This window comes from Manacus vitellinus, unplaced genomic scaffold (assembly GCF_001715985.3).
Source record: "Manacus vitellinus isolate BGI_N305 unplaced genomic scaffold, ASM171598v3 scaffold_16_pilon, whole genome shotgun sequence".
Taxonomy (NCBI): Eukaryota; Metazoa; Chordata; class Aves; order Passeriformes; family Pipridae; genus Manacus; species Manacus vitellinus.
Genome location: NW_021939189.1, coordinates 16,563,673 through 16,588,853, shown reverse-complemented (window position 1 = coordinate 16,588,853; position 25,181 = coordinate 16,563,673). Strand labels below are relative to the sequence as shown.

The 25,181-nt window shown below is 46.2% G+C and overlaps 1 protein-coding gene across 1 annotated transcript in view; it reads right to left on the bottom strand.

Annotated features, from left to right (window-relative positions):
• NEO1 (neogenin 1) overlaps window positions 1-25,181 on the bottom strand; it is a 114,124-nt gene that overhangs the window by 22,082 nt on the left and 66,861 nt on the right. The window contains exons 7-16 of the mRNA XM_025894859.2: window positions 19,679-19,838; window positions 15,618-15,772; window positions 14,829-14,977; window positions 13,745-13,883; window positions 10,281-10,330; window positions 9,674-9,818; window positions 8,323-8,433; window positions 4,727-4,921; window positions 4,000-4,095; window positions 2,709-2,932 (exon numbers count right to left, since the gene is read on the bottom strand). Coding sequence (XP_025750644.2) covers window positions 2,709-2,932; window positions 4,000-4,095; window positions 4,727-4,921; window positions 8,323-8,433; window positions 9,674-9,818; window positions 10,281-10,330; window positions 13,745-13,883; window positions 14,829-14,977; window positions 15,618-15,772; window positions 19,679-19,838 — 1,424 coding nt within the window. The remainder of the gene's footprint in view (window positions 1-2,708; window positions 2,933-3,999; window positions 4,096-4,726; window positions 4,922-8,322; window positions 8,434-9,673; window positions 9,819-10,280; window positions 10,331-13,744; window positions 13,884-14,828; window positions 14,978-15,617; window positions 15,773-19,678; window positions 19,839-25,181) is intronic.

Here is a 25,181-nt window from a genome sequence, read left to right as displayed (position 1 = left end):
TTCTATAGAGAATTTCTATTATAGAAGATCTTACTAATTCTTTGCACACTTGATTTTTTGGCTGTATTTTAAAAAGAACTCCAGGCTCATTTGGATGGGCTTTTTGTCCTTTACACTTCATCCACAGGGAAACCTAAGCATAATAAGCAGTGAATTTAATTGCACTAAGTTCATTTAACACTGCAGGTTGTTATACATAAATAGTGGAATTTGTAACTCGGCCATTTTTAAATATCTGGTATTTGCTATACGTGGCTTGAACATCAACAGAATGCACTGGAGGCTGTGGGAAGAAAAAGGAAGGTGTATTTACAGATATGTATATTCCTTACCTTGACCTGCAGTGATCTAAACATGGAATTAAAGAGTTGTTTCAGTCTTTGACAGGGCCAACAACTGGGTACAGCCGCTGACTCCAGAAACAACACCTCCAGCTAATTAATTTTCAAGGTAAAGGCACATTTCTTGGGGGCTCTGTGAGTAATACAGTCCAAATTCTGCAGAGAAAACCCTGATTTGTCAAGTATCAGGGAGAGCCTTTTTCTCTTACGCTGGGTGGAAGTCCAGGAATTGTGATCCAAGGGATGACTGTGGTTTGTGCCAAGTATTTTGCTCCTTCACCAACATCACAGGGGTGGCCAGTCATCAAGGGCTCATAGAATGAATTAAAATTAAATCCTCTATTAACCTGAAACCTTCACTTGGTACACACTCTGAGTACCTCTGGAGTAAATGGATTGTGGCTGACGGGTTGTGACAAAGCTGGACTGGGCACAGCTCCCTGGGAAAGGAGGGAGCAAAGCCCTTGGCCTGGGACAGCGAGGGAATGACAAGTCCAGAGGAGAAATCTTGCATTCTGAGCTGCCTTACCCCCAAAATGCACACCAGCTCTTCCTCTCTGGAATGCCTGTGGGAATTCCAACAGCACTGGAACATTCCATAGTTTATAGTTCCTGGTCTCTCCCGGCTGCAGCCAAGCTCCTTTCACAGGTTAAGTTCTGTTTTTCCCTATGGCTCTGAATCTTGGTATCTTTTAGTCTCCCTGCACATCCCACTGGATGTAAATCACACATCAAGGCCCAGCTGGAGGCTCAGACTTCTCTGCTTTCTCCAGTTTTTAACACCACTCCCAGTTTTTAAGATCCCAGCCTATCCCATGGTACCAAACCCCACTCACTCTCCACAAATAGTACCCTGAACAATTTATTTCCCTAAAAGACCCGAGATAAGGTTTAATATTTTTGGTTCTGCTTAAGAGCTGACTGTTGGATCCCAGGGAGCTGCAGGACAACCCCAGTCCCCAACAAAGGCTCTTTGGAAAACTGATCCATGTTGGTGCAGCAACACAGTTCAAAGCACAGTGGAGCCTTTTAGGAACTGTATCCCATCTGTTCCTGTGTTTACAGGCTCCAGATTGACACAACTCCTGTATAAATAGAGGAAAAAAAGGTTCCTTAAGGTGGAACCACTTGTGTTGGGAGCACAGAGCTCCTTCAGCAGCAGTTTGGGAGTGCCAGTGAGAAACAGGGGGCAAAGGGAGAAAATCTGAACGGATGGCTCCAGCATCCATTGGGATGAGAGGGATGGATGAAACACCCTGTGCTGAACAGATGCAGCTCTGGATCCTGGAGAACAGAGGTTCTGTGCCCAAGGCTGTGGAACAGTCGCAGGATGTGGGTTCTCCAGACATCCTGGGTGCCACATGGTTAAAGCAAAGACCCTCAAACTTCTGTCCTTTCAGACAAATGCTTTCTACAGGGAGTGATTCTGAACTATATTCCATCATTACATATTGGCTTTGGTCCACAATAAAACTTATCACCCACTGGCCACCAGCACCAGGAATGGTGGGAATAGTTCTTTTACCACTGAGGGTGGGGTTTTTTTAAGCAATTAACTACAGAAACTGTAGCTTTCTTTAAATCACTCCTGAGACATCCTCTGCACATGACTCAGGAATGTGGGCTTGCCTTTAGAGGAGGAATACACTCATAATAATATCCTTTCATTTCAATAAAAAAAAAATAAATCTGGACCATAACAAGTCAGCTCTGCAGGAGCGTAAAGGGGACTCCACTGGTTGGGTATTTTAACAACCAGTTCCTCTGAGCCTCATTGTAAATGTGAAATTTGCAGTCAACACCTTTGAGGCCTCCAGATAACCCTGAAAATTAATAAAAAAATCCAACCAACCAACTAAAAAAACTGAAACCCCAAATCCAGTTTCCAAATCAAAACAGATGAAAATGGAGGAAGGTAGGGACATCATGAAGTTATTGTTGTGTATTTTGCATCCATTGAGTTCCCAAAGGAAAGGTTCGCTATCGACTCGGCATGAACAGAAAAGGTTGTAAAAGGAACTGAAAACCACAGGAGTCAATCTTTTCCCTGCAGGACTCACCCCCAAATTCAGGTTCTCTGCTGGCTGGGGAAGAGGCAGAGAGTCAGTAACACAGACCTTCCAAGTGTCCAACTGTCCCTGTGCCCCTGGCTCCAGAGCAGAACACCCTTCTGGAAGTGCTCTTCCATCCACTCCCACAACCCCCAGCTCCAGCTCTCTCACCCACAGAACACAAAACCAACCTGGAACAACCCTGCCCCTCCTGGCACAGCTCTGCAGGGTGTTCTTACCCTCAGCTGCCACCTCGGCACTCCTTGTCCCTGACCCCCAAGGCTGCTGGAGCTGCTGGAGCTGCTGGAGCCAGTACCTTGTACTTGGTGTTGGCCGGGATGTTGGTTTTCCAGCGCACTGTGTAGTACCGAGCGTCCGTGATCTTCTGGTTCTTGGGCAGAGAGTTGTCTGCCCACGTGATCCGGATGGTGTCGTGGCTCAGGATGGAAGCCTGAACTCCCACCGGGGGCATCATGGGAGACGGGTCTGGCACTGGAGTGTATGGAGCATTAATAACAAACAAATCAACCTCGGAAGTGTCTGGGGAATCGATGGGCAAGGAGTCGGGGATTACAATTAAAACGGGAGGAGGCGGCATTTTAATGTAAACCAAAACAAAAAAGGGGAAATGCAGGGTAGTGCAATGAGATGGAGGGTGAGGAATGGAGAAAAAGAGAGAAAAGCCAGAGTTAATAGGTGACATCAGACTGGTCAATAACATCACTCTTGCATCTCTTCCCTTCTATAGACAGTAAGACAACACAGACATGCTGGTATAATACTTAATGGTATTAGTGTGCAGTGCCCTCAACCATGGCCTGAGAACCCCAAAGACACAGCCATTTTAACTTCATTTTCCTCAGGATGTCCACTGAGTCCTCTTCCAGAAAACCACGAGGAGAACAAAGACCTGGACTCCTTCTGGATGGGGAAATGTCCCTTCATACACAGGGAGCTCCTAGCAGCTTTTAAAGCATGTTATGGGCATTGAGTCCCAAGTATCAGACAAATATACAGTAACTGTGAACTGCAACTCTATAAAATGTCTAAGGATTTTAGTCCTGCTCTCCAGGACTAAACCAAAGTGCTGCACCTACAGTAAACCCCTCGCTGGTGTCACCAGAGAGCACAGCGAGCCCTCACATGGCAACACCTCACCTGCAAACCATTTCCTCTGCTTAAACTCTTTCAAAATTAAAACTTCCACCAACTTTTTGGTGTAAGTGACAGCAGAGTGAGACTTAGATAAAGCAAACACACATCATATTCAACATCTCAGTGTAAAACACCAAAAAAGCTGTATTTGCCCCTAAACCCCAAAACAAGGGCTGTGCCTTTAGAACAGCACCCCCAGGCTCTGGGTTCACGTAATGTTAATGTTGGGAACAAGAACATCTATCAGCAGCTGACAGGTAAGTTCTGTAGCTTCCAAATGGCCCCAGTTTTAGGTGGTTTAATGTGAGACAAGTGAGGCAATCCCTGAGCAGTGAGGGCAGCCAGTTAAAGGGATGGGGAGCGCTGGGTGGCACGGACAAACCAGACTCTTCCATCCCACACCACCACATTCCAGCAGCTGTGCAGGACTGGGAAGAGCCCCTGCTCCTTACCGGAGTGGGGCCGGGTCACGGCGCTCTCGTACAGAGGGATCCCTTCCCCCACGTTGTTAAAGGCCTTCAGGGTGATCACATAGTGGGAGCTCGGGTCTAAAGGGAAAAAAGAGATTAGAATATCAAATGAATCCTATTTTCTGCTTCTCCATACCCTCTTTGTTCAGTATTTTAATTTTTAACTGAAATATATGAAATAATTTGATTTAATTTGAACTGCAAGTCTCCATGCAGACCTTCTGTTTGTGTTCCCAGAATCCCAAACTGGTCTGGGTCGGAAGGGACCTTAAAGTTCCTCTCATTCCTCTGCCATGGGCAGGGACACAACAGCTCTCATCAGTGGAAGTCTCTAGTCACAGCAAATCTCCCTTAAGTACAGCCAGAAGAGCAGTGAGGAAAAACAACTTAAAATGACCATTTTACGCTGCTCTACTACAAAATAACTCCAACCTCCGATTTTATGGAACTTCTCAATATTAATATTTCTTTGGCTTTCAGGCTATTTTACCCACCACAGAGAATTCTGTGGAGGGGTGAATCTATTTTCCTTTCCAAGGAGCTGCCAGTGAATCTTGGTGACATTTTAGCTCCTCTTTTTGCCTGAAGCCACCTGTTCTGCAGCTCCAGCTGGAGAATGAGGGGCCCCTGCTGCTGCTCAGCATGGAAGGGGTTGTGACAAGGGCTGCAGGAGGTGACAGGGGCAGGGCTGGGGATCCCCCTGGCTCACCCAGGTTCTCGATGGTGTAGTATCTCTGTTTATAGTCCACCTTGATGGTCTGGGCGTGGGGGGAGCCGATGCCGTAGCCGATGGCGTAGCCCCTCACCACCACGTTCTGGTTCTCCGGGGGGGTCCAGCTCACCACGATGCTGGTGACCAGGGGACGGACGTGCAGGGAGCTTGGAACCTCAGGAACACGAGTTTCTGTCAAGGAAAAATGATGGATTTCAAGGCTTTCTCTCAAATAAAGGTAATTCCACGAAGAATGTGAGGTGGGAGGGCCAAATGAAGCACTTCTACTCTGTGTGAAATGAGCACGTTCCAATGGAAGAGCTTTGGTGTCCAAGGGAGAGCAAAGAGCTCCAACAAACAGAGCTTTGGACACTTGTATTTAATAGATCCTCTCTTTAAAAGAAAGGGCAGTTGTACTGAAGAAAGTATCACATCTGCTCAGGGTAGATTTTCTGGATGGTTGTGCATCTTCTCACCAATTCTTCCAAGCATGCATTAGATTTATCCCATCCTTCCCCTCCACAAAGCAATCTGTTTCCAATTCCATCACATTCCTTACTTGTGGGCATTAAAGTAATTATACTGAAAATCCTGATAACGAAAAAAGGTTCCTGAGCTTGTTGTAGCATTAAATAGGATATTGCAAAGCTCTGAGAATGCACCCTGCATTTGTCCTACACTTGTTGCTGCCTAAATCCCTGTGTTCACATAATTCACAAAATACAAGCAGAAACTACACAGCCAAACTAAAAGATCAAAAAACAGAGAGTCTATATCAAATGGTCAAACCCTACCCCCAAAAAGCAACACAAATCTCTTCCCAACCCACGGAGAGATGAAATGTGGGTCCTTAAAACCAGGACTTCCCCAACATGCCACAGTAAGCCTCTCATGTTTTTACTATAAGGTTTTTCCCCTGCTGTTGATTCGAACCTAAAAGCAACCTCACAACTGTCCCTGCAGTGTCCACAACTTTGTTTTAACTTCTAGAGATTAAATAAGACTTTTGTCATCCCACTGGAGCTGCCGTGTGCCCACGGATTATAAACAATTCTGTGCAACAGCAAACTGAGCTCCCCACTCTAAAATAAAAACAAGGACTTCTGCTTCCTGCAGGGATTTAATTTTAATGAACATGCTGCATTTCTCTAAAACCATTTAATAAAGCACCACAAAAGGATTATTTGGATCATAATACAGCACTGCCCTGCCAGCCCAGGGGGTTTCTGGCCTCCAGCTGACACAGCCCATCAATTAAAGTTCACAAATATTAAACACAGCAAAGCTCCAAGTGCAGCCTGAGAGGTGACATTTTTAACTGCACAGAAGCTGGTGCACAGGGGATAAACTTTGTACAACTGTTTAACACCTCCTGCTCTGCACTCCTGGGGCACCTGCACCAACACAGGATTGTCACACTCCAGCTCCCCTGTACCTTGAGGAGACTGTCAGGTGAGTTATTTTCTATTTAAATTCAAAAAGCAGCCATAGGAATGAAAAGAAATTATGCCTTCCCTGCCTACTGAACCCGAGAAGTGCAAGATTAGCTGTAAATACATTTGCATGGTGTTAAAATTATCCACATGAGCTTCCTAAAGAAAGAAACTCAAAAACACACATCATCTCCCCAGTGTGCACATACAGAAAGTTCTCACACATGTACACAGAATGATCTGAATACCAGGTTAGGTTGTCTTAACTGTGAATTTTTTATTACTTTATTCACTGGAAAGAATATGCAGAAAGAAATTCAGATTTCCTGCAAGGACTGCAACATTCCAAATTTAAATGACAAAGTCAACAGAGAAGGAAAAGGTTCCTTTCTTCTCCCTCCTTCTGCCCTGTTTAAATTTAAATTTAATCCTGATGCTATCCTCTGGCAAAGCATTGTTAACTCTAATTCAGGGACCTTTTCATTACCTCCTGAAGTGCCTATTTACAGAGCTCTGCTCCAGTTTGGGGACCTCGTGGCTTCTCAAAGCTCCACAGTTGTGTCATATCCACTTAGGGGAAGACAGACACACAGATCAAAGTGATTTCAACTCTGAAAAGTCATTTGAAATATCTACAGACCTGAACTGCACTGTTAACACTGGAGCAGGGAGAACAAGGATTAAGTTGAGCATCAGCTTTGCAGAGCACAGAGACTGGAGCAGGGGCTCTCCAGGGCTTTCTGAGCCGACTGTGAAGGATCTTCCAACAGTGGAGAGCAAATATTGAAACACTTTCATTATTTCATCTTGCAGCTGCCAGGAAAGCTGAACTTGAGGCCACACAGATGTGAAAGACTCAGTTGGATCCTGTGGCACTGAGATGGAATGACCCTCTCAGCTCCTTCCACAAGGCCAAGAGAGAGTGGCCCCCAACAAGCAGAAGGGAACTTGGGTGCAACTAATTTTGGAAACGGGAGCAGTGCACCCAGAACCACCAGCTCCAGGTAGGTAGTTCCAAAGAGATTCCCCCCCAGCCATCCTTTAAAAATAGACCTTTCTTCCATTTTACTGGCTCTTGGTCAGATCTGGGAGATACTCACAAAATTGCTCCTTTGAATTCTGCCACAATCAGGTTCCCACTTGTAAATTATTCCACTGTAGGAAAGACCAAACGTCTGGACCAACTATCAGAGGTCAAAATTTGTCACAGAACATTTCCTACTTTAATTGTTAAACTCAACACTGGGAAAACAAGCTGTTACCATGGTTCTGTATATCACACATCATGAATCCATGGATTTGGTGGAAGAGACTTCACTGCTGATGGGAGATATGGTCTGAAAATTTAATCAATCTGCCTTTTCTCCTCAAGTGGCAAAATAACAGCTACTGTGGGTCAAAGAAAGCACAGCACCAATGAAATATGGGGGTAGGACTGCAAAGGGCTGTGGGGGACAACGTTTTCCTTTATTTATTTCTTTCCTATTGTGGCATCTCACTGTCACTCATAATGAGGTATTTTACACTTAGTGCCAACATACAGCACCAGAAAGTGTAGAAGCAGGGTTTGATTCCAAGCCATTTTGCTGACTTGGCAAGAATTTTCTGTTAAATTAGAAATCAATTTAATAAAAAATTAATCATAAATGAAACCCATGGTACAATTAGAACACGGTAAAACAGACGGGTTTCCCTTTACCAAAGGCAATGAAATTCCAGTGTGCCCTGCCCCTGAGCTGGGATGGCTGTGAGGCCCCTGAGCTGTGATGTTTGTGATGGTTGTGAGGCCCCTGAGCTGTGATGGCTGTGAGGCCTCTGAGCAGTGATGGCTGTGATGCCCCTGAGCTGTGATGCCCCTGAGCTGTGATGGTTGTGATGTCCCTGAGATGTGATGGCTGTGATGGTTGTGAGGCCTCTGAGCTGTGATGGTTGTGATGCCCCCGAGCTGTGATGCCCCTGAGCTGTGATGGTTGTGATGTCCCTGAGCTGTGATGGTTGTGATGGTTGTGATGCCCCTGAGTTGTGATGCCCCTGAGCTGTGATGGTTGTGAGGCCCCTGAGCCATGATGGCTGTGATGCCCCTGAGCTGTGAGGCCCCTGAGCTGTGATGCCCCTGAGCTGTGATGCCTGTCATGCCCCCCATCCCAGTGCTGCTCTCACCGTCCAGGTCGCTCTCGAAGGTCTCCGCTGACACCCAGTCGGTGGCGGGGCCGGTGCCGTTCACGGTCATGGCAGCCACTCGGAAGCTGTACTCGGTGCCTCGCTCCAGCCCTGCCACAGGGACAACCCCGGGGTCAGCACAGGAATTCCCACCACGGGCAGCAACCCCAGACCCGACCGACACACCGGGATAACCTGATGGAAACAAACCTTCCACCCACCCTGCCACCGGAGCGCCGTGAGGTCAGGGCTGGGAGGAGCCCTCAGCCAGGGGACACCAGGGAGGGGACACCCGGGGCTGGGATGGTCCACTGTCCCACAGACTGCTGGAAGGGACTCTGAGGTGCTGTGTACAGCCAGCTTTAATTCACAGCTCTTAATTAGTTTTAATTACTAATTACATCCACAACTAAACCTAGGGGTGGCACAGAAGCAGTAGGTGAGCAAACTGTGCAAACTGTTTAGTCTATGTAAGTGTCTATAATAAAAAATGGTAATAATAATAGTAATAATAATAATAAAAATTGAAGCAATGTGAAAATGCACTCAAAATTTGATATATGGAACATCCAAACACATATGGATATATGGAACATCCAAGACAGGCTTTGTTGTGACAAAAATATACTCGAGTTACAGGAACATCTCGGTTCTGAGAAGACTGAGACTTACTGTCATAGCTGGAATTTCTGAGAAAAAAAATCAGAACATCTTATTAAAAACTGCGTGTTCCTCCTCTAGAATTTCACTATTTCTTCTCTTTTGACCAACTGTTCATTTACAGAGATTTTAAAAACGAACAAAATGTTATCTTGCTCCTGATCTCACGCACTGCTCATTTCTGCTAAACAGGATTCTAGTTCTGGTAACAATATATAATTTACACTAAGTGATGGCCCAGACTGGATTTTTAAGTGTACAAAATAGGGGACGTATTATACATTCACGCTAGAAAGGAGGAGAAAGGTTGATTCCAATGAAAGTAGGTGGGATGATGTGCAGGGTGGATCAGGTCAGACACTCAGAGCTGGGTTATTGGTTATCACTTGCAGTACTCTCAGCTCCTGTTCCTCTGGAATCCTTCCCCACACGTCATTCCTGGCACTTGGGCAGATGCTGCAGGCAAACCCCATGCCTTTTATAAGGAATCATCCAATCCATTTAGCAAATCCATGGCAAAATCAGGTCAGCAGCCCTCAGTTCTCACCTGGAGCCCACGCGACCTCAGAACCCACCGACACCCGTCTGAGATGTGACTCAGTTTGACTCCCAAGGCAAGGCCCTACAGAACCCTCCCTCTGAGCCCTCTAAAGGCCCCTCCAAAGCCCCCCCGATGCCAGGCCCTGCTCACCCTCGATGAGCTGGGACAGTTGGGTGCCCCCCACGCTCTCGGTGACGTCGCTCTTGCGCGAAACCTTCCGGTAGCGGATTTTGTAGCCGGTGATTTGCCCGCTGTGGGTCCCTGTGGGAGGGGGCTGCCACTGCAGCAGGATGCTCTGGGGAAGGCAGCACAGGAAGGCATTGGGAAAGAAGTTTTTAGGAAAGGCTTCTAAAAAAAGTCTCCACTCTCAATGACCAAGTGTTTAATTCTCTCTTCTGAAGTGCCCAGGACACTGCAAACGTGTGTTGGTGAGTGCACACACTGTAAACAACAGTCAGTCAGCAGCAATTCAAGCTCTCCTCCTTCAGGCTTTTGTGCCTGATTAAACCCCTTTCATCAGGAGCCTTTGGTGCCCTGTCACTGTCTTACTGCATCCCATGTCCAGCCCACCACTGGATTGGAGCTCCCACCACTTCAAGCCCCACGCTCAGATATTCTCCTGCTGGGCAGCTCACACACAAAGAGCTCAAAAGCAGCGTGGGAGGAAAAAGACCCATAGCAGCCCTGAAATGTGGTCAGTCTAAGACCCACCAGCCTTTATTTACCCATTACCAACAGGAGATTTGCCACATCTTACCTTGGAATTCCGTACCTCCAGCGTCAGATTCTGTGGTGGAGCACTGGGGACTAGAAACATTAAAGGAATTACAATTCCAAAATTTTCAAATATGGTATTTCCATACCCAACCACTCTCTGCTCTCATTCATTATGCAAGTAAGTACAAACCCTTCTGGTTTAAGACACTTTATAAAGGACCAAATCCTCCCAGAGGTACTTTCTGACACACAGTGACTGGTTGAGGAGGGTTCTGTGTTTTCATCACAAAGAACTCTTTATTCAAGTCCTTACTTATCACAGCTATCTAAATAAAAAATGTTTTGTATTTAAAGGTTTATCTCATAAACTCTCAGAGATGAGATCTCATTCAGTACTTTCCCAAAGCAAATCTTTAATTAATACACTGCTTGATTTGGGGAACCCACATTTAGAATTCTGGCCATGGTTTTTGTTATCATGATTTTCTGTAACAGGAAAAGCTCAGTCACCACGTTCCTGTGACACTGAGGAGGGGAAGGACACGATATAAAGCCAAACTTTCCTTGCTGGTTGTTTGAGGCAGTTGGTGCCTGTGTTCAGAACAACCTTAAAGTCATGGGTTGCACAAAGAATTGTGAAGAATTAATGCACATATTGCCAACTTGGTGAGAGACAATCAGCAGGACACCAGAAAGGACCTGTGCATGTAAATGTAATCATAAAAATGCATCTCAACACATGCACGGTGCAGTTTGGCACAGAATGGTTTGGGTTGGAAAGGACCTCAAAGCTCATCCTTTTCCATCCCCTGCCATGGGCAGGGACACCTTCCACTAGCCCAGGTTGCTCCAAGCCCCATCCAACCTGGCCTTGGACACTTGCAGGGATGGGGTAGCCACAGTTTCTCTGGACAACCTGTGCCAGGGCCTCCCCACCCTCACAGGGAAGGATTCCCTCCCAACATCTCTTGTCAAACACTTCCATAGGAAAAGCATTGCCTGGTGCTGCACAGGACACAGAAACCAGGCAGGCAGGAGCACCAGGACACGCTCAGGGCTCAGAGACTGGGAGAGAAATGCCTTGGCCGGGCTGTGATGCAGAGATTACATTTCCAGCTGTAATCCCTGATCAGGAATTCCATGAGAAGCAAAGCAATCCTCACGAGCAGCACATAAACCTTGGTTTGAATGGTAATACCTGCAGAGCCACCCCTGCAACAAGGCACCAGAACAGATTAGGAGCAAAGACCTACATCAAAATGCAGATGTTGTTAAATCACAGCTAAAGGAAGCTTAGGGAGAAAATCCCTGCAGGGAACAAGAGATTGCTCATGGACACTGCAATAAGAAAACACAGGAAAAAAATGCACATCATTTCCTCAAAGATTTGGGAGCTTGCAGGGGCAGAGCAGTGTGGTTAAGTAGCAGGTTATGAGATTGGAAGAAGTAAGATGACATCCTTCAGAGAGCTTTAGAAAATAAATATCTGCAGGTTAAATGTGAAAACAAGATTTAGAAGAAAGAACTTCAGGAAAATGTCAAAATGACATTATAACTAATAATGAATTCTTCAAACAAAGGAGTTGGAAGCCCTTTAGAGAAATCAGAGTTAGCAAATGGTCAGGGTAGGAGAGAAAAAGACAAAGATAAGGCCACACAACTCTCTTTGCATTTGTAGTGTGGGAAAGGAGAGGCTTCCATGACATCCTTACATGGGACTCCCAGGGTCTCTCCAACTGAAATGTCAATATAAGGGATTCTGGAAGAGTTGGACGTGAGGAACAGCAGCATCTTGCCAGGGTGAGGTGCAATCCATCCAGGGTTTCTCAAGGAACTTGGGAATTAAACAGCTGCATGACTTATGTAACCTCTCCCAAGCTACCTTGATACTGGGAGATGGTCAGTGTGATGCCAGTACCACAGTGGGATCCACTCAAACTCCCAGGAGTGTCAGAAACCTCTGTGAGGCAAATAAACTGAAGCAACAATAAAGCATGAAATTTAGAGAGAGTAGGAGTAATAGGAGGAATAATAGTATGTATTTCTCACTTCTCCAAGGGAAATCCCACATCATAAACCTCCTGGAGCTCTTGAGGAATGAGGCAATGAGGGGATGGCACAGAAGTGCTCACCAGAGAGAACAGCTGCCTAAAATAAGGGCAGAAGCAGGCTGGAAGGGACGTGGTGGGAGGTGAGCTGTGGAGCTCCCGTGCCATGATCTGATGGTGAAGAACTGCAGAAGGACCTTGGGATGTTCCCACCTCAGGGCTCAGAAGCAGCCAAAGTCAGTCAAATGCAAGTAATGCCTCACTTGTATGTTTGATACCATTACAGTCCTCCCTACCTCCATACTTAAAAGTACACAGGAGAAAAAAAAGTTGGAAAAAGGCTCAGAAAAGGGCACTGAAGGTGGAAACAGCTTCCACAAGAGAAGTGGGTAACCATTCCTGTGACTTGGGAATCTGGAAAACGAGTGAAATGAGGGAGAACACGGCAAAGGTCCACAGAGGGAGGAGGGGGACAGAGGGGGCTGTGGACACTGGTTATTCCCCCTACTCAGGCAACAAGTAACACTAACACAGAGCAGGGACTGAACAGACAAGAAGTGGGGATTGTTCAGAGGAAATTTATCTGTAGAATCTTTGTCCACTTGATGTTGTGGATAAAAGCTGGTGTGGGTTAAAGAAGATGCTGACAGGGTTTTATGGAGGAGAAACTGAATTAACAAAACACAGAAATCACCAAAGAGACAAGAAGTGCCCCAGAAACAAGCTCAGGTCCGGGAGAATTCGAGATAATATGCCTCTCTGCTCCTCTGTTCTACTTCTGGTCATTCCTGAAGAGATGACTCCAGGCTCCACTTACTTTCCATCTGGTTGTTCTCATATACAAATAAACTTCTCTATAAAAAATATGGGCTAACATTAACTCTGATCACTCTACAGTTGCTTGTGTATCTCTGCTGGCTCACAGTACCTCTTGATTTGCCTTATAAAAAATCCTGGCACCAGGTCCTGCTTTCACCACTATATGCAACAGATTCAATAATACCTGTGCTGGAGTGCAAACAAAGACAGGCAACATTTCCCCACAGGAAAACAATTAAAATGAAAACACTCCAAAACCAGAAGTCTGCTGATATATAAAAATGTTGGAGAACCTAAAAAATAATTTGGAGCTGTTGCATAAATTTATTTGTTTTTCTGTCTGCTCTCAGTACTTCATAGACCCAGCAGTCCATGAAATAAACTGTGGATGCTGGAATGAAGAACACCATTGTTCCATAATCCCCATCCCAGATACTTTTGCAGGTGCAGCAATTTTCCTTCACCCAGTCTGAAAGGCCTCTGGGGAATTCTGACCAAGAACAGCCACACGCAACGACAACACTACTAATAAAACAGGGCAACAACGAGCAAAACCCATAAAAGTCTGGTTAAAAATTCACTGAAAGGAAATTGCCGGATAATTCCTGCAAAACCGACATGGAATAAGGAGCTTTACCATCCGAGAGGGTGCGGACGACAACGTCGTGGGTGGAGACGCCGGGGCCGTGCTTGTTGTAGGCGACCACCCGGAAGCTGTACTCGGTGAACTTCTTCAGCCCAGTGACCGTGTGGGACAGCCCTGCCACGTCCACGTCCTGCCCAGAGCAAACAGACACCCAGTCAAGCCCAGCACCAGGGCTGCAACTACCACCAGTGTCCGAAGAATTCCCGTGAAACACACGGGAACCCTCGGAGCAGCACCTGCAGATCAAACCCACACTTATGAACCCCCAGGACTTGTGAAGGTGCCAACCGTGAGTTTACAAGGGAGAATTCTCCCTGTTCTGTTTAAATCCTGGACACTGGCTCCATACATGGAAAGGGATCTGGAAACTTGACCATTAGCAAAAAATTAGGACTATAACTGGAATAGTGGGATGCAGAAGCAGAAAAGGCATCAGGTCTATTTTAAACTGATGCAAAAAAATATTTAAAGGCTAAGGAAAATGTATTCTACCCTTTGCTTTTTAAAGCTGGAATCATACTGATATGCAATGGGATGGGAAGGGGGCTGTGATGAGGATTAATCCTCACTATTCTCAGGTGGCAGCCTAAACTTCTACGGAACACATCGGATGCTTCGGGGGAATCATCAGAAAATTTAATCCATTAGATGCTCAGCAGCATCAAAATATCAATCACTGGATCCAAGACCTCAAGAAGTACGAACAGCTGAGATTAAGGATCATGCTAAACCCAATAGTTTACCTAATTTACTAAAAACCAGCCTATAAAAGTGTGCAAGCATCTTCTCTATCATCTGGACCAGAACTGCTAAATGATGACACAGCTGTAATTTGCCTTCTCTTCCTGAGGTATGATGGAATTCCCCAAAAACTACTTGCTGCTGATGAACCCACCAAAATAAGGCATCACACACACAAAAAAATTAATTCCAAGACATACACATTTCACACTGTAATTTTAAATTTAAACATTTCCGTGTTTGAGTCTGTCAGAAAACCAAACCCTTCCCACCGTGTTTCTAGGAGTTCAAGGTACACCCATCACACAGGCTGCTAGGGGTGGTGTATCTGTACCTGCTCGGTGTCCTGCCCCTTCTCCATGTAGTAGAGTTTGTAGTTCTGGATGTCCCCGTTGCCCGAGAGCGGCGTCTCCCAGGTGACGGTGACGGAGGTGGGGGAGCCGGAATACGCACGGATGTTGGGAGCCGGGCCGGGCAGTTGGACTGGAACACAAGAGTGGAACTCTGCTAGTTCTAGAGCCTGGCCAGGGATGGTTATTGCAGTGACAACCCCACTGTTCATCACCATGAGGAAGAGGTGGGTATTTTTCCCATCTCAGCACTACCCATGGATTCACCCGTGGAAAGGTGGGACCAAATGTCTGAAGGAGATCCTGCTCCCTGGGTCCCAGTCCTTTTGCCTGGAATGACCCTAATAAGTGAAAGACTTGACATTTGCCTAAAGTTTTCCCTTCTTCCTTTTTCAGCCACAGAATATTCTGAGTTGGAAGGGACCCACGAGGATCATCGAGTACAACTCTTAAGTGAATGGCCCATACAGGACCACGACCTTGGTGTCATCAGCACCATGTTCCAACCAACTGAGCTAAGTTAATGACAGTTTAAAAGTATTACTTTTATAACAGTTTAGAGAATTTAACAAGGAATGCCTCATCAGTTCCTCTTGATCGTGGCAATAAATCCAACAAACCCACCCGCCTGGAAAATCTTTGGAAACTATGGTCTGCAAGGGCAACTTTTAAGAGCATCAACTTCTTCTGGGAAAGGCCATGAATGGGGAAAACAAAAAAATTAAATCAAAATCAATCCCAAAGTGAGGAAAACTCCAACCATTCCAGCTCACCCTCGGGCTGCGTTGCCACCTTGAGCGGAGCCGAGCTCTCCCCGGGGCCGTGCCTGTTCTGAGCCACGACTCGGAACACGTAAACTGTCTCTGGCATCAGGTTTTGGATCATCACTTGTGTCTCTCCAGGACGACTCGTATTTTCAACGCGTTCCCTTTAGGAAGCAGAAGGTTTAGGCAGAGAGACAACCACTGATTAGTAAGAGGGGTTTGGAGGGGGAAGGAAGGAGTCGCCGTGTCCCGTTCGAGCGTATCCCCCGTGTTAGTGACGCGCTGGTTTACACCGTGCTCTCTGCACAGCACAACAGGAACGTGCCAAAACTGCTGCTGACACACTGCTTCGAATTTTGCAAACTTCTCTGTGCAAAAAAAACAAATGCAGTGAAGGAACAGAATAAATTACACTCGACAGCACCAAACCCTCAGCAGTTCTCTGCTATTCCCATAACAGCAAGTGATAATTCACGGTGACAGTTTATCCTGCAACTCTGAAGCCAAAAGAAAAGCTATTTAAGCAGCACAGTCTGGTGAGATTTGGGGCACTTCTGTTAATATCATGGGGCTGCTTTTTGTGTGTTCTTCAAAGGAGCTGTTTTAACGTGTTCTTGTTCCTCCAAACTTCACTGGGTTCCTCCCTGGTGTCTGGATTTGTTCAGGACACCCAGGGCACGGCCGTGGCACCCACACTGGATCCATACAAGGACTGGAGGCAATAGGAGGCAACCTCTCCTTCAGTGTGACCTGTGAGTGCCTCACACTTGTGCTGTGCACATGGAAGTGGCCCCTACTGAACCTAAGTGGATACTCCAACCTCCAGCAGCAGCAGGGAGGCAGATCCAGGCTACCAGCGCCCTGTTGATCTGAGAGCACCCATGAAAATAATGCACTTTGCATGGGAAGGGGCATCTCTGTCAGGCCAACACTTTGCAGGCTGGAAGCCATAATCCAGTCAGGAGAACACATGTTGTGTATGGAGGCAAGTGGAAGGGTCATTGCTTGGCCTTCAGTGACCCTCCACCGACCCCCCGGGCTCCCGGAGCCCAACACTTCCCCCTGCGGAAGCACCATCTCACCCGAATGTAGCCCAGGAAACTCCATCAGTTCTTATCAGGATGGAGGGGGAGATTAGAGCATTAATCATTAACTAATGACAGCCTTTATTTCCAAGACAGGCCGCTGGCACCTGAACTCTTGGAGCTGCGTTTCAACAACAACGGCTCCACACGTCCATCCTTCCCTGGAAAGGAGCTCCTGCTCCCTGAGAATGTGAACAGCAGTGCTACAAAAGGAGAAATCAGAAACTTCCCATTGAGAAAATCAGGGGGAAGGTGCCTGCTGGGAATTCAATCCTTCCCCTTTGGCCTGCCAGGCTCTGTTTGGCTCTGCAGGGACAATGACTCTCGTCCCATTGTCACCTCCCATTAAAGCATTTCTGATGCAGAAACCTGGGAAGAATCATTCCAGCGTCTCTCCTTCCCACCTCCCAGCCATCCTGCTTCAGTTTCTATCATGGAAATATGATGCCAAAATCCCCATTTTAAATTTATTTCTTCTTACATCAACCGGTGCGGTTGATTTAGCGTAACTTGGCTGAAAACATTTTGAAATCCCTGTTGATTTCTGCATTATTACATTGCATCTACAGAGAGGGAAACAATGCACTCACTGTAACTAAACATCTATTTACACTCATTTTCTAGAATGTTCCCCTCCATGAAGCTGAGTTAGAATGGCTCTGCATCAACAGCTGAATTTATTTCAGATTTTTATTCATTTTCATCACTAATTTTTCCACTTCTAGCAAAACGTTTTCCTGAAAGCACCTTCCCTGATGGAGTTTCCTTTAAGATGAGCCGTAGCTACAAGGATGGGATCTGAAAGCCCAGACTAAGTGCCAACGGATCCACAGCTGTGGAATGACATCCAGCTCCCACTGACATGCAAAATATTGCATTTTCTGCCTCAAGGGTAAGTGCACTCCCTGATTTTGTCCGGGGAAAAAAGATAATCAGCAAACCAAGGTTATTGTTTAAAATTAGAAGGAAAAAAAAAAATCAGAATTATTTTACTAGAAAGACTACATTTACCAAAAATAAATAGACACGTCAAAGTACTGCAATTTTCAGTAATAACTAGAAATGTGCCTTCACAACATTATGGTAAAAATATGGTGATATTAATCTAATTAAGTGCTGCATGAATCTCTCCTTTATGCCCTTTCCTGGGGAGCCTGGAGCACCTTTTCCAAGTGCTGCTGTGCCTGATGGGATAACAGGTACAGGGAGATGGGCTCCATGAGTAACTGCACTACCCCTGTTCTATGAGTCCAGTTTAGTCCCAGCTAAAGAGCTCTGTAAACTCCAGTTAAGGTTTACAGCAGCTATCAAGCACCTCAGGGGAGAGCCATCAGTTCAGCCCCCAAACACGGGTTTGTCTGGAAATGCCAAGTTTAAAGTTGCACTTCCTCATAAAAAACAACGCTCAGGGAATTATTAAAAAGAGGATATTGCCTGTGCCAGCCCTGTCAGCTGTGGAGCCTGGCAGGGAGCTCCAGAGACGTTCTGACAGTGTGATTACACACAATTAAACCCCATTTTCTGCCTTTGAAGCACACTACGGTGAACCGTGAATTTCACAGTATTTGAGTATCTCACACGTGTAATTTACCCTCTTGTACCAGCAACGTGCTGCTTATTTCTTTTATTTTTGTCCAAATCTTGAAGTCTGGAGTTCTTCTGCCCGAATGCTTGGCTAAAGTTTCACAGAATTCAACCTCCCTGCAGCACATTTCAATTTTCACACCCTTTCCAGGGTGGAATAAATCCCTAACATGAGGATGAAATAACTCTGTAACTGTGTAAGTTTACTTGGGGTCCTCCAGAGGTGTGACAGTAAAACCATGAGACACCACTCCACTCCCACATCACTGCCTCAGCAGGAGTCTCTCTGATGTCACCAAGCCAAGGTGGGACAAGGCACCGGCTGGTGACATTTGTGCAGCCAGAGAAGCAGAAACATGTCACCTCCACAGCCATTTCCACACTCTGAAATGCTCCTCTTGGAATCATGGAAGGGTCTGGGTTGGAAGGGACCTGAAAGCTCATCTTGTTTCCACCCCTGCCATGGGCAGGGACACCTTCCACTAGCCCAGGTTGCTCCAATCTGGCCTTGAACAACTTGGATATTCCCAAAGTAAGGAAGTAGTAAAAAACCAACAACTGGGAAGCAAAGAAAATGTTACTAATTGCCTCAATTAATTGCCACGAGCCTGGACTAGATGTCTATCCACAGAATTAAGGAAGAGCAAAAATTCCCCACTAGCAGCAGTGTGTTTTCCGTTCTCTTCCAATGACTTTGTTAACTTTGAGTCCCATGCTCTCCTCAGTAAGGAGACAGATAACTTTCCCTTGGGTAATAAATCTGATAAGCTAATTTGCAATTAATTAAGCACTGCTCCAAATGATTGTTAGCTCCAGCTTCCTCCAACTTATCACAACAATTGAACAATCCAACTTATCTCAACACTTTGAACCTGTAACGCTGAGCAGTAGATCCCGTCAGGAAGGGAAAGGGGTAGATCAATATTATCCACTGGGATAATATGTCAAAAGCTTATGACTGGGAGTAATTAATCTAATTTCTTTTTACAGGGATTATTAGGAGGGAATCAACATTTAACCAACACCTTCGATGGCATTCAGCCAACACCTACCACACGTCTGTCCCTGGGATCAGAGTGAATTCACGTGCCTGTCGCTCCCACCAGCACGTGGCTTCTGGAGGATGTTCCTGTGCCCACTGAGGTGGCACTGACAGCAGTGCCAGTGCTCCTGACGAGCTGTGACAGCCTCTGCTGCTCTCACCTTCTAACAGGCTGCTAAAAGCAGGTAGCAACTGTTTGCAGTCAATCAACCCGTGCCTGTAAAAATTCCTACGTGCAGCAACAAAGCCAATAAAACTCAGGGCGCAGGAGGGAGGGGAACACAACCCCTCCCATCGCAGGTTGGACACGTCGGGTTACAACATTTCCAAGCAAAACCAGAGTGAAGAAGAGTCTTTACCTGTTGATCCCTTCCTTGGTGTAGAAGATGGAGTAGGTGAGGTTGTCCCCCTGAGGGTCTGACACTGGTGGCCTCCAGGTGAGCCTGATGAAGCGGGTGGACACGAGGGTGGCCACGACGTCCCGCGGGGCCGAGGGCAGGGGTCCTGCTGTGGCTGGTGCTAGATGGTCATTAGTGGCACTGGTCAGTGAAGTGGGAGGCAATGTTGGGATGGCAACATCTTGTCATGTGCAAACATTGGGGAACATGAAGGGCAAACATCACCACGGTTTAAAAAAAAAAGAGAACAGGGGAAAAAAAAACACAAAGAAATAAACAAAACCACGATGGGAAACAAAAGAAAATGAACACACAAAAAAGGCCATTAAACTGAAGGCTGACATGCAGGCAGAGGTAACTACTGACCACTAATGGGGTATTACAGGACATCACTTGGAGCAAGCAGACCAAATCTCCATTGTAATGAAGTGGCAGGGGGGAGGGAAGGGTGAAACTGGGGATAAAATCCGACCTCAGGAGAGGACGTACCAGCAGCAAACAATACTGTCATTGCTTTGTAAACCACATGTGATACCACACCCTTAACAGCAAAAACCCAACTCGTATTAATTATTCAAACATACACCCAGTCCCAGTTTTGAACATTAGCTCATTAACATGCAGGATTCATTTATACTCTTCTCAATCATAAAAAAATGACAGACTGACACACCAAATTGCTTTAAGTGCAAACTCATTCAGGTTGTGCAATTAAACCCTGCAGTCATTTCATCTGTAGCTGCTTTCTGGAGTGGGTGGGTTCTGCCCCTGCCCAGAGCAGTGACAATCCCAGGGCACTGCACCCACAGCCTTTCACCAAGGGTGCTGCTTTCCTGCCACCAGCACTCCCATAACACCTCTTCCATCCTTTACAGCAACACTAACAACATAAACAGCTCTGGCTACGGATTATTCCCACCATCTCCAAACTTCTCAGCCTAAATCACGTCGTGTTCCTGTGCTGCTACTCCAAGCCAGGATAAATCCCAGGGATTACTGCATTAAAAGGTTGGGAGTTGACAGCACAAGCTGCACTGTACCAAGAGCTGCTCTCCAAATCCTATTAAAGCAATCCATCCAGTAAATCTAACACTGATACTCTGAGCAGCTGGACCCCAATTACCACCAAGTATTACAAGCAGCACAATTAGTAACAAAACCCCAAAGCTCAGGATACCCTGAGTTTTTATGGATTTTTAACTATTTATCAAGCTTAAGCCACCTGATGACTTTTTCCACACGGGAATCCACGCTGCCAAATACATCTATTCACTTATTAATTATGGGAACTAACTAAAATGGCTCTGGTTTTCCAGCAGAGCTGTTGCTGAGAGCTGCAGCATCTCCACCAGAACATGTGGACTTGTGTCTTGATACACAAGGAGAAAACCTCACAAACAACCTGACTAAAGGAGAAAACATTGTCTGAACGACCCAACCTTCAGGCAGACACACTCACGAGTCTTCCATCAACAAAAACCTGATTTTAAACTGTCAAAAACCCCTTGTCAAACCAAGCATCAGCTCACACGTAGGTCTGGAATTGGCAGGACTCTCATTTTTCCTCTTCTATTTCTTAGGCAACTCCTGACAACAACCTAAGAACAAACCCTTGGTTTTTATCAGATTTGCACCACACAACCACAGTCCACAGGCAGAGCTCAGACAGAGCCCAGAGCCAGGAACACACAGATTTTGGTATTTAAAATCCGGATCACACAGAGACACACTCAAGGGTATCTTCTTAATTATCCTTCCCACACTCTAATAGCTAAAGATCCCAATTAAGTATTCTCCAGCAGCCCCTCCCGATCAATAGACACCATTAATTTCACATTCATTGCAAAATCTATTTTTATCTAAAACCCCCTATTTTTATGTTCCATAATTAGATTTCCTGCAGAAATGCACCACATTTAGCTCTTCTGGACTTGGCCAGAGCCCCATTCCCCCAGGGCTCCCCTTGCTGGTGCAGATCACTCAGTAGAGCCCTGAGTGAAGGGCAGGGGATCTTCCAACAACCATCCCTGCTCCTGAACAACAGTTCCAGTGCCAATCCAGGACCACAGATGTGGTCCTGGTTACATCAGCCAAGCTCCTCCTGTGTTTAAGTCCCAGCCCATGTTAATATTCCCTTGGACTGGAGACCTCCTCCCTGCCCCAGCCATCACTCCTTGCACACTTTCCACAGAGGAACAAGGAACTCTGCAGAACCCTCCTGGTGCCCATTGTTTTCCACATTGTCCTTCTTGACTGACTTCCACTTCACTTCAAATTCCAAATTCCTGTTCACTTTATACTTCAATTGACTACATTTCCCCTGCAGACAGCTTTAATTTCCCACCCTTCTATTAACTAATTACATTCATAATATAATTTAAACCCATGAAAGAGTTTGAGGAATAATCTGTAGGGAAGCTGTTCTGTTATAAAAACAAACTAGTGTTTTCCAGCTGCATCAGCCAAACACCCTCTGAAGCACCATCTCCTGATCCATCCTGGCAGGATCTTTGATGCCTTCACACATTTGTTACCAATGCTTCACATACAAAGCCCCTCTGGTTTTAATAAGAAAGATACTCCAGCACAACAAATTCCTTAAGGCACCACTGCAGTTGCTCATTTTGACTCCAGAAGGCTGCAGGAGATGCATTTCTACTGTATGAACTTAAAAAGAACAAATCCCAGAGAACACCACCAGACAGTTCCTCAGGACAGTTGTGGCTTTTCAGAGCTTGACATGCCAACCACGTCATCTCCCACCTCACATTCAGACTTTATTTTCTCTTACCTATCTTGGCAATATTGTCAGGTGATCTGCTTCAAATTACACGTTTTTCGTGCAAAATGTGCACCTTACCCATCTTTAAAAATCGTTCCATTTGGTTACAGTGGAGTATTTTTTAAATTCATCTGCTGATCTAAAAGCCATCCCACACACTCGTGTATTTGTCTTCCCCTATAATGAAATGGATCCATCTTTTACTTAAGTGATGCACACACAGTGCTGAAGAACCTGCAGGCATCGAGATGATGAGTCTGGGAGAGCTGCCAAGATCTCCCAGATCAACAGACACCCAGATTTACCCTCATGCAAGGCTCGAACTCAGCAACGCTCCCTCCGACACCATTACAGGGAGAACAGTCACGGACCACAAAAACCTGACAGCTGAGAAAGAAACTGCGAACCAAACACAGCACAAAGGACCTGCAAACCCACCTGGAGGGGGGCAGTGACAGGGGGAACTCCCCCAAACACTGCAGGTAAATACCAGCTTGGCAGCAGTTTGGTGCTGGCTGATAATTCTGGGACTTAGTCAGAAGACTGGGTTGTTTCCTTGCTTTTTTCCCTGTTCTTGCTCAGAATGCCTGGAGTGCCGTCACTAACTGATTTGTACCCAGCCATGTGAGCAGAGTGCTCGGCAGTGCAGAGCTGTGTTAATGAGTAATTACACACAATTAGCTGTAACGCCAATAAGGAGCAGCTTTATTACCCTGAGCTTCCCAGCTCGGTGGAACACGGAACGTGCAACACAAGTCTCCTCTTTCTAATGGATCTTTCAGCACTTTTTAAAAAGTAACTCTGGAATACTCTTTGCAGAACTACTCCTACGCAGTTTCACATGAATCTCATGTTTAAAAACAGCATGTTCAGCAAGTGACATGTGGTTTGCACAGGAATTTATCTCTTGCTGTGCAGTAACTGGGACCAGAAGGATGTCAGAACTCCTGAAACTACAGGTAGTGGAGTTCCACTGCTGCATCCCCCCACTGCAGGGCAGAGTAACTCTCACTGCAGGGCAGAGCAATTCCCACTGCAGGGCAGAGCAATCCGCCCCAGAGGGGGCAGAAAAATGGGAATGAGAATTTTTTAACACCATACTTCCAGCCAAGACAAGCCCAGCAGGAATCCCAGGGATCCAAGGTAAGAGAACATTCCAATTGCTAATCCTCAAGTCCCCTCTGCCAAGCTGCTCTTTCCAGGGCTCCTTCTGAGCAGACATCAGCTATTGCAACTATTTTATCAAAGGATTTTGCAGGGTGTGCAAATACCCACAAGGATTTGGACTCAAATAAATGAGATTAGAGCAGGCCAAAGTTGTGGGTTTGATCCCTGTAAGGGCCATTCACTTATGAGCTGGACTCGATGATCCTTGTAGGTCCCTTCCAACTCAGAATATTCTGTGATTCTGAAATAAATACCATCAATAACTTCTCTAATTGAATCCCTCATTGGCAAAGGCATAAAGTTTTAAGGTCACCAGCACTGGGCTGGTGATGTGGAAGAGGCAAAGATGTTGACCAGCTGGATGCACTGGTGTGGTCCCAGCTTTTCATCTTACAGGAAAAGTGTCCCCCCGGTGCTCCCAGTGTAGTTCACCACGGTGGGATAACAAACAGCTGGAGCGTGCCTGGGGTGCTGCTCCATCATTATCACCTCAGGATGCTGATGGGATCTCTGTCCAGTGTGCCACACCTGAAGACTGCTCACTGGAATGCCCCACTTTTTAGTTAATTATTAGAAATATTTTCCATGTTGTCCAGCCCCTCCGGTTTAGATTTCCTGTTTCCTGTGGTACGTTATTGGCACAGTCAGGGCTTCCTCCTGTTTGGCAATAACATCCTAATTATGCCCCTGGCCACACCACACAAAGGAACAGGGATGTTATCTGTCATCTGCCCCGGCAGTGCTGCCCTTATCTGAGTGACCCGGGACAGTCCAGCTCCCCTGGGACCTCCCAGGGCACTGCTACCACCCACCTCGGGAAGGGGGTATTGGAATGCAGGAACTGGGATGCACAAACACTTGGAGAACTGGTTAGTGACCATATTTAGGCTATTCTTGGCCATATTCAAGTGTTTGCAAAGCCCTGGTTGCAGCCCCTGTCCAAGGAGAGCATCAGGGATTTGGGAACTGTGGCTGAGGCAGCAGGAGAGGCACCAGAGGGTGATCCAGGTGTTCTGGGAGCCCAGCACCCACATCAGAGAATTCCAGAATATGCTGAGTTGGAAAGGACCCACAAGGATCCTGGAGTCCAACCCTCAGCCCTGCACAGGCCCATCCCCAAGCAGCTCTTACCCTGAACACCCGACAGGGACCTGAGAGCACCTCCCAGTCCAGCTCCATTCCAAAGGCAGCAAGATCCAAGACCATCTGAGCAATGCAGGAGCAGGAATGGGTGGGAAGTCTTTCCTGATGGGAATGAACACTGTAGCTGCACCCTCTGAGGATGCAGATGATGCAGCAGAGGCAAACCTGGCCAAGGGCAATGAGCTGCTGAGAAACCTGGGGCATCAGTTAACACACACAACTGCAGGAGGAAAGAAAGTCCTCTTTGGAAGGACTTCAGAGTGGATTTTAGAGCTTTTAAATGTGAACAAGTCTTTGATTTCAGCAACGAAGACCTACCACAACTAAAACCAGCAAATTACTATTTTGCCAAAAAAACCTGTTAGAAAACAC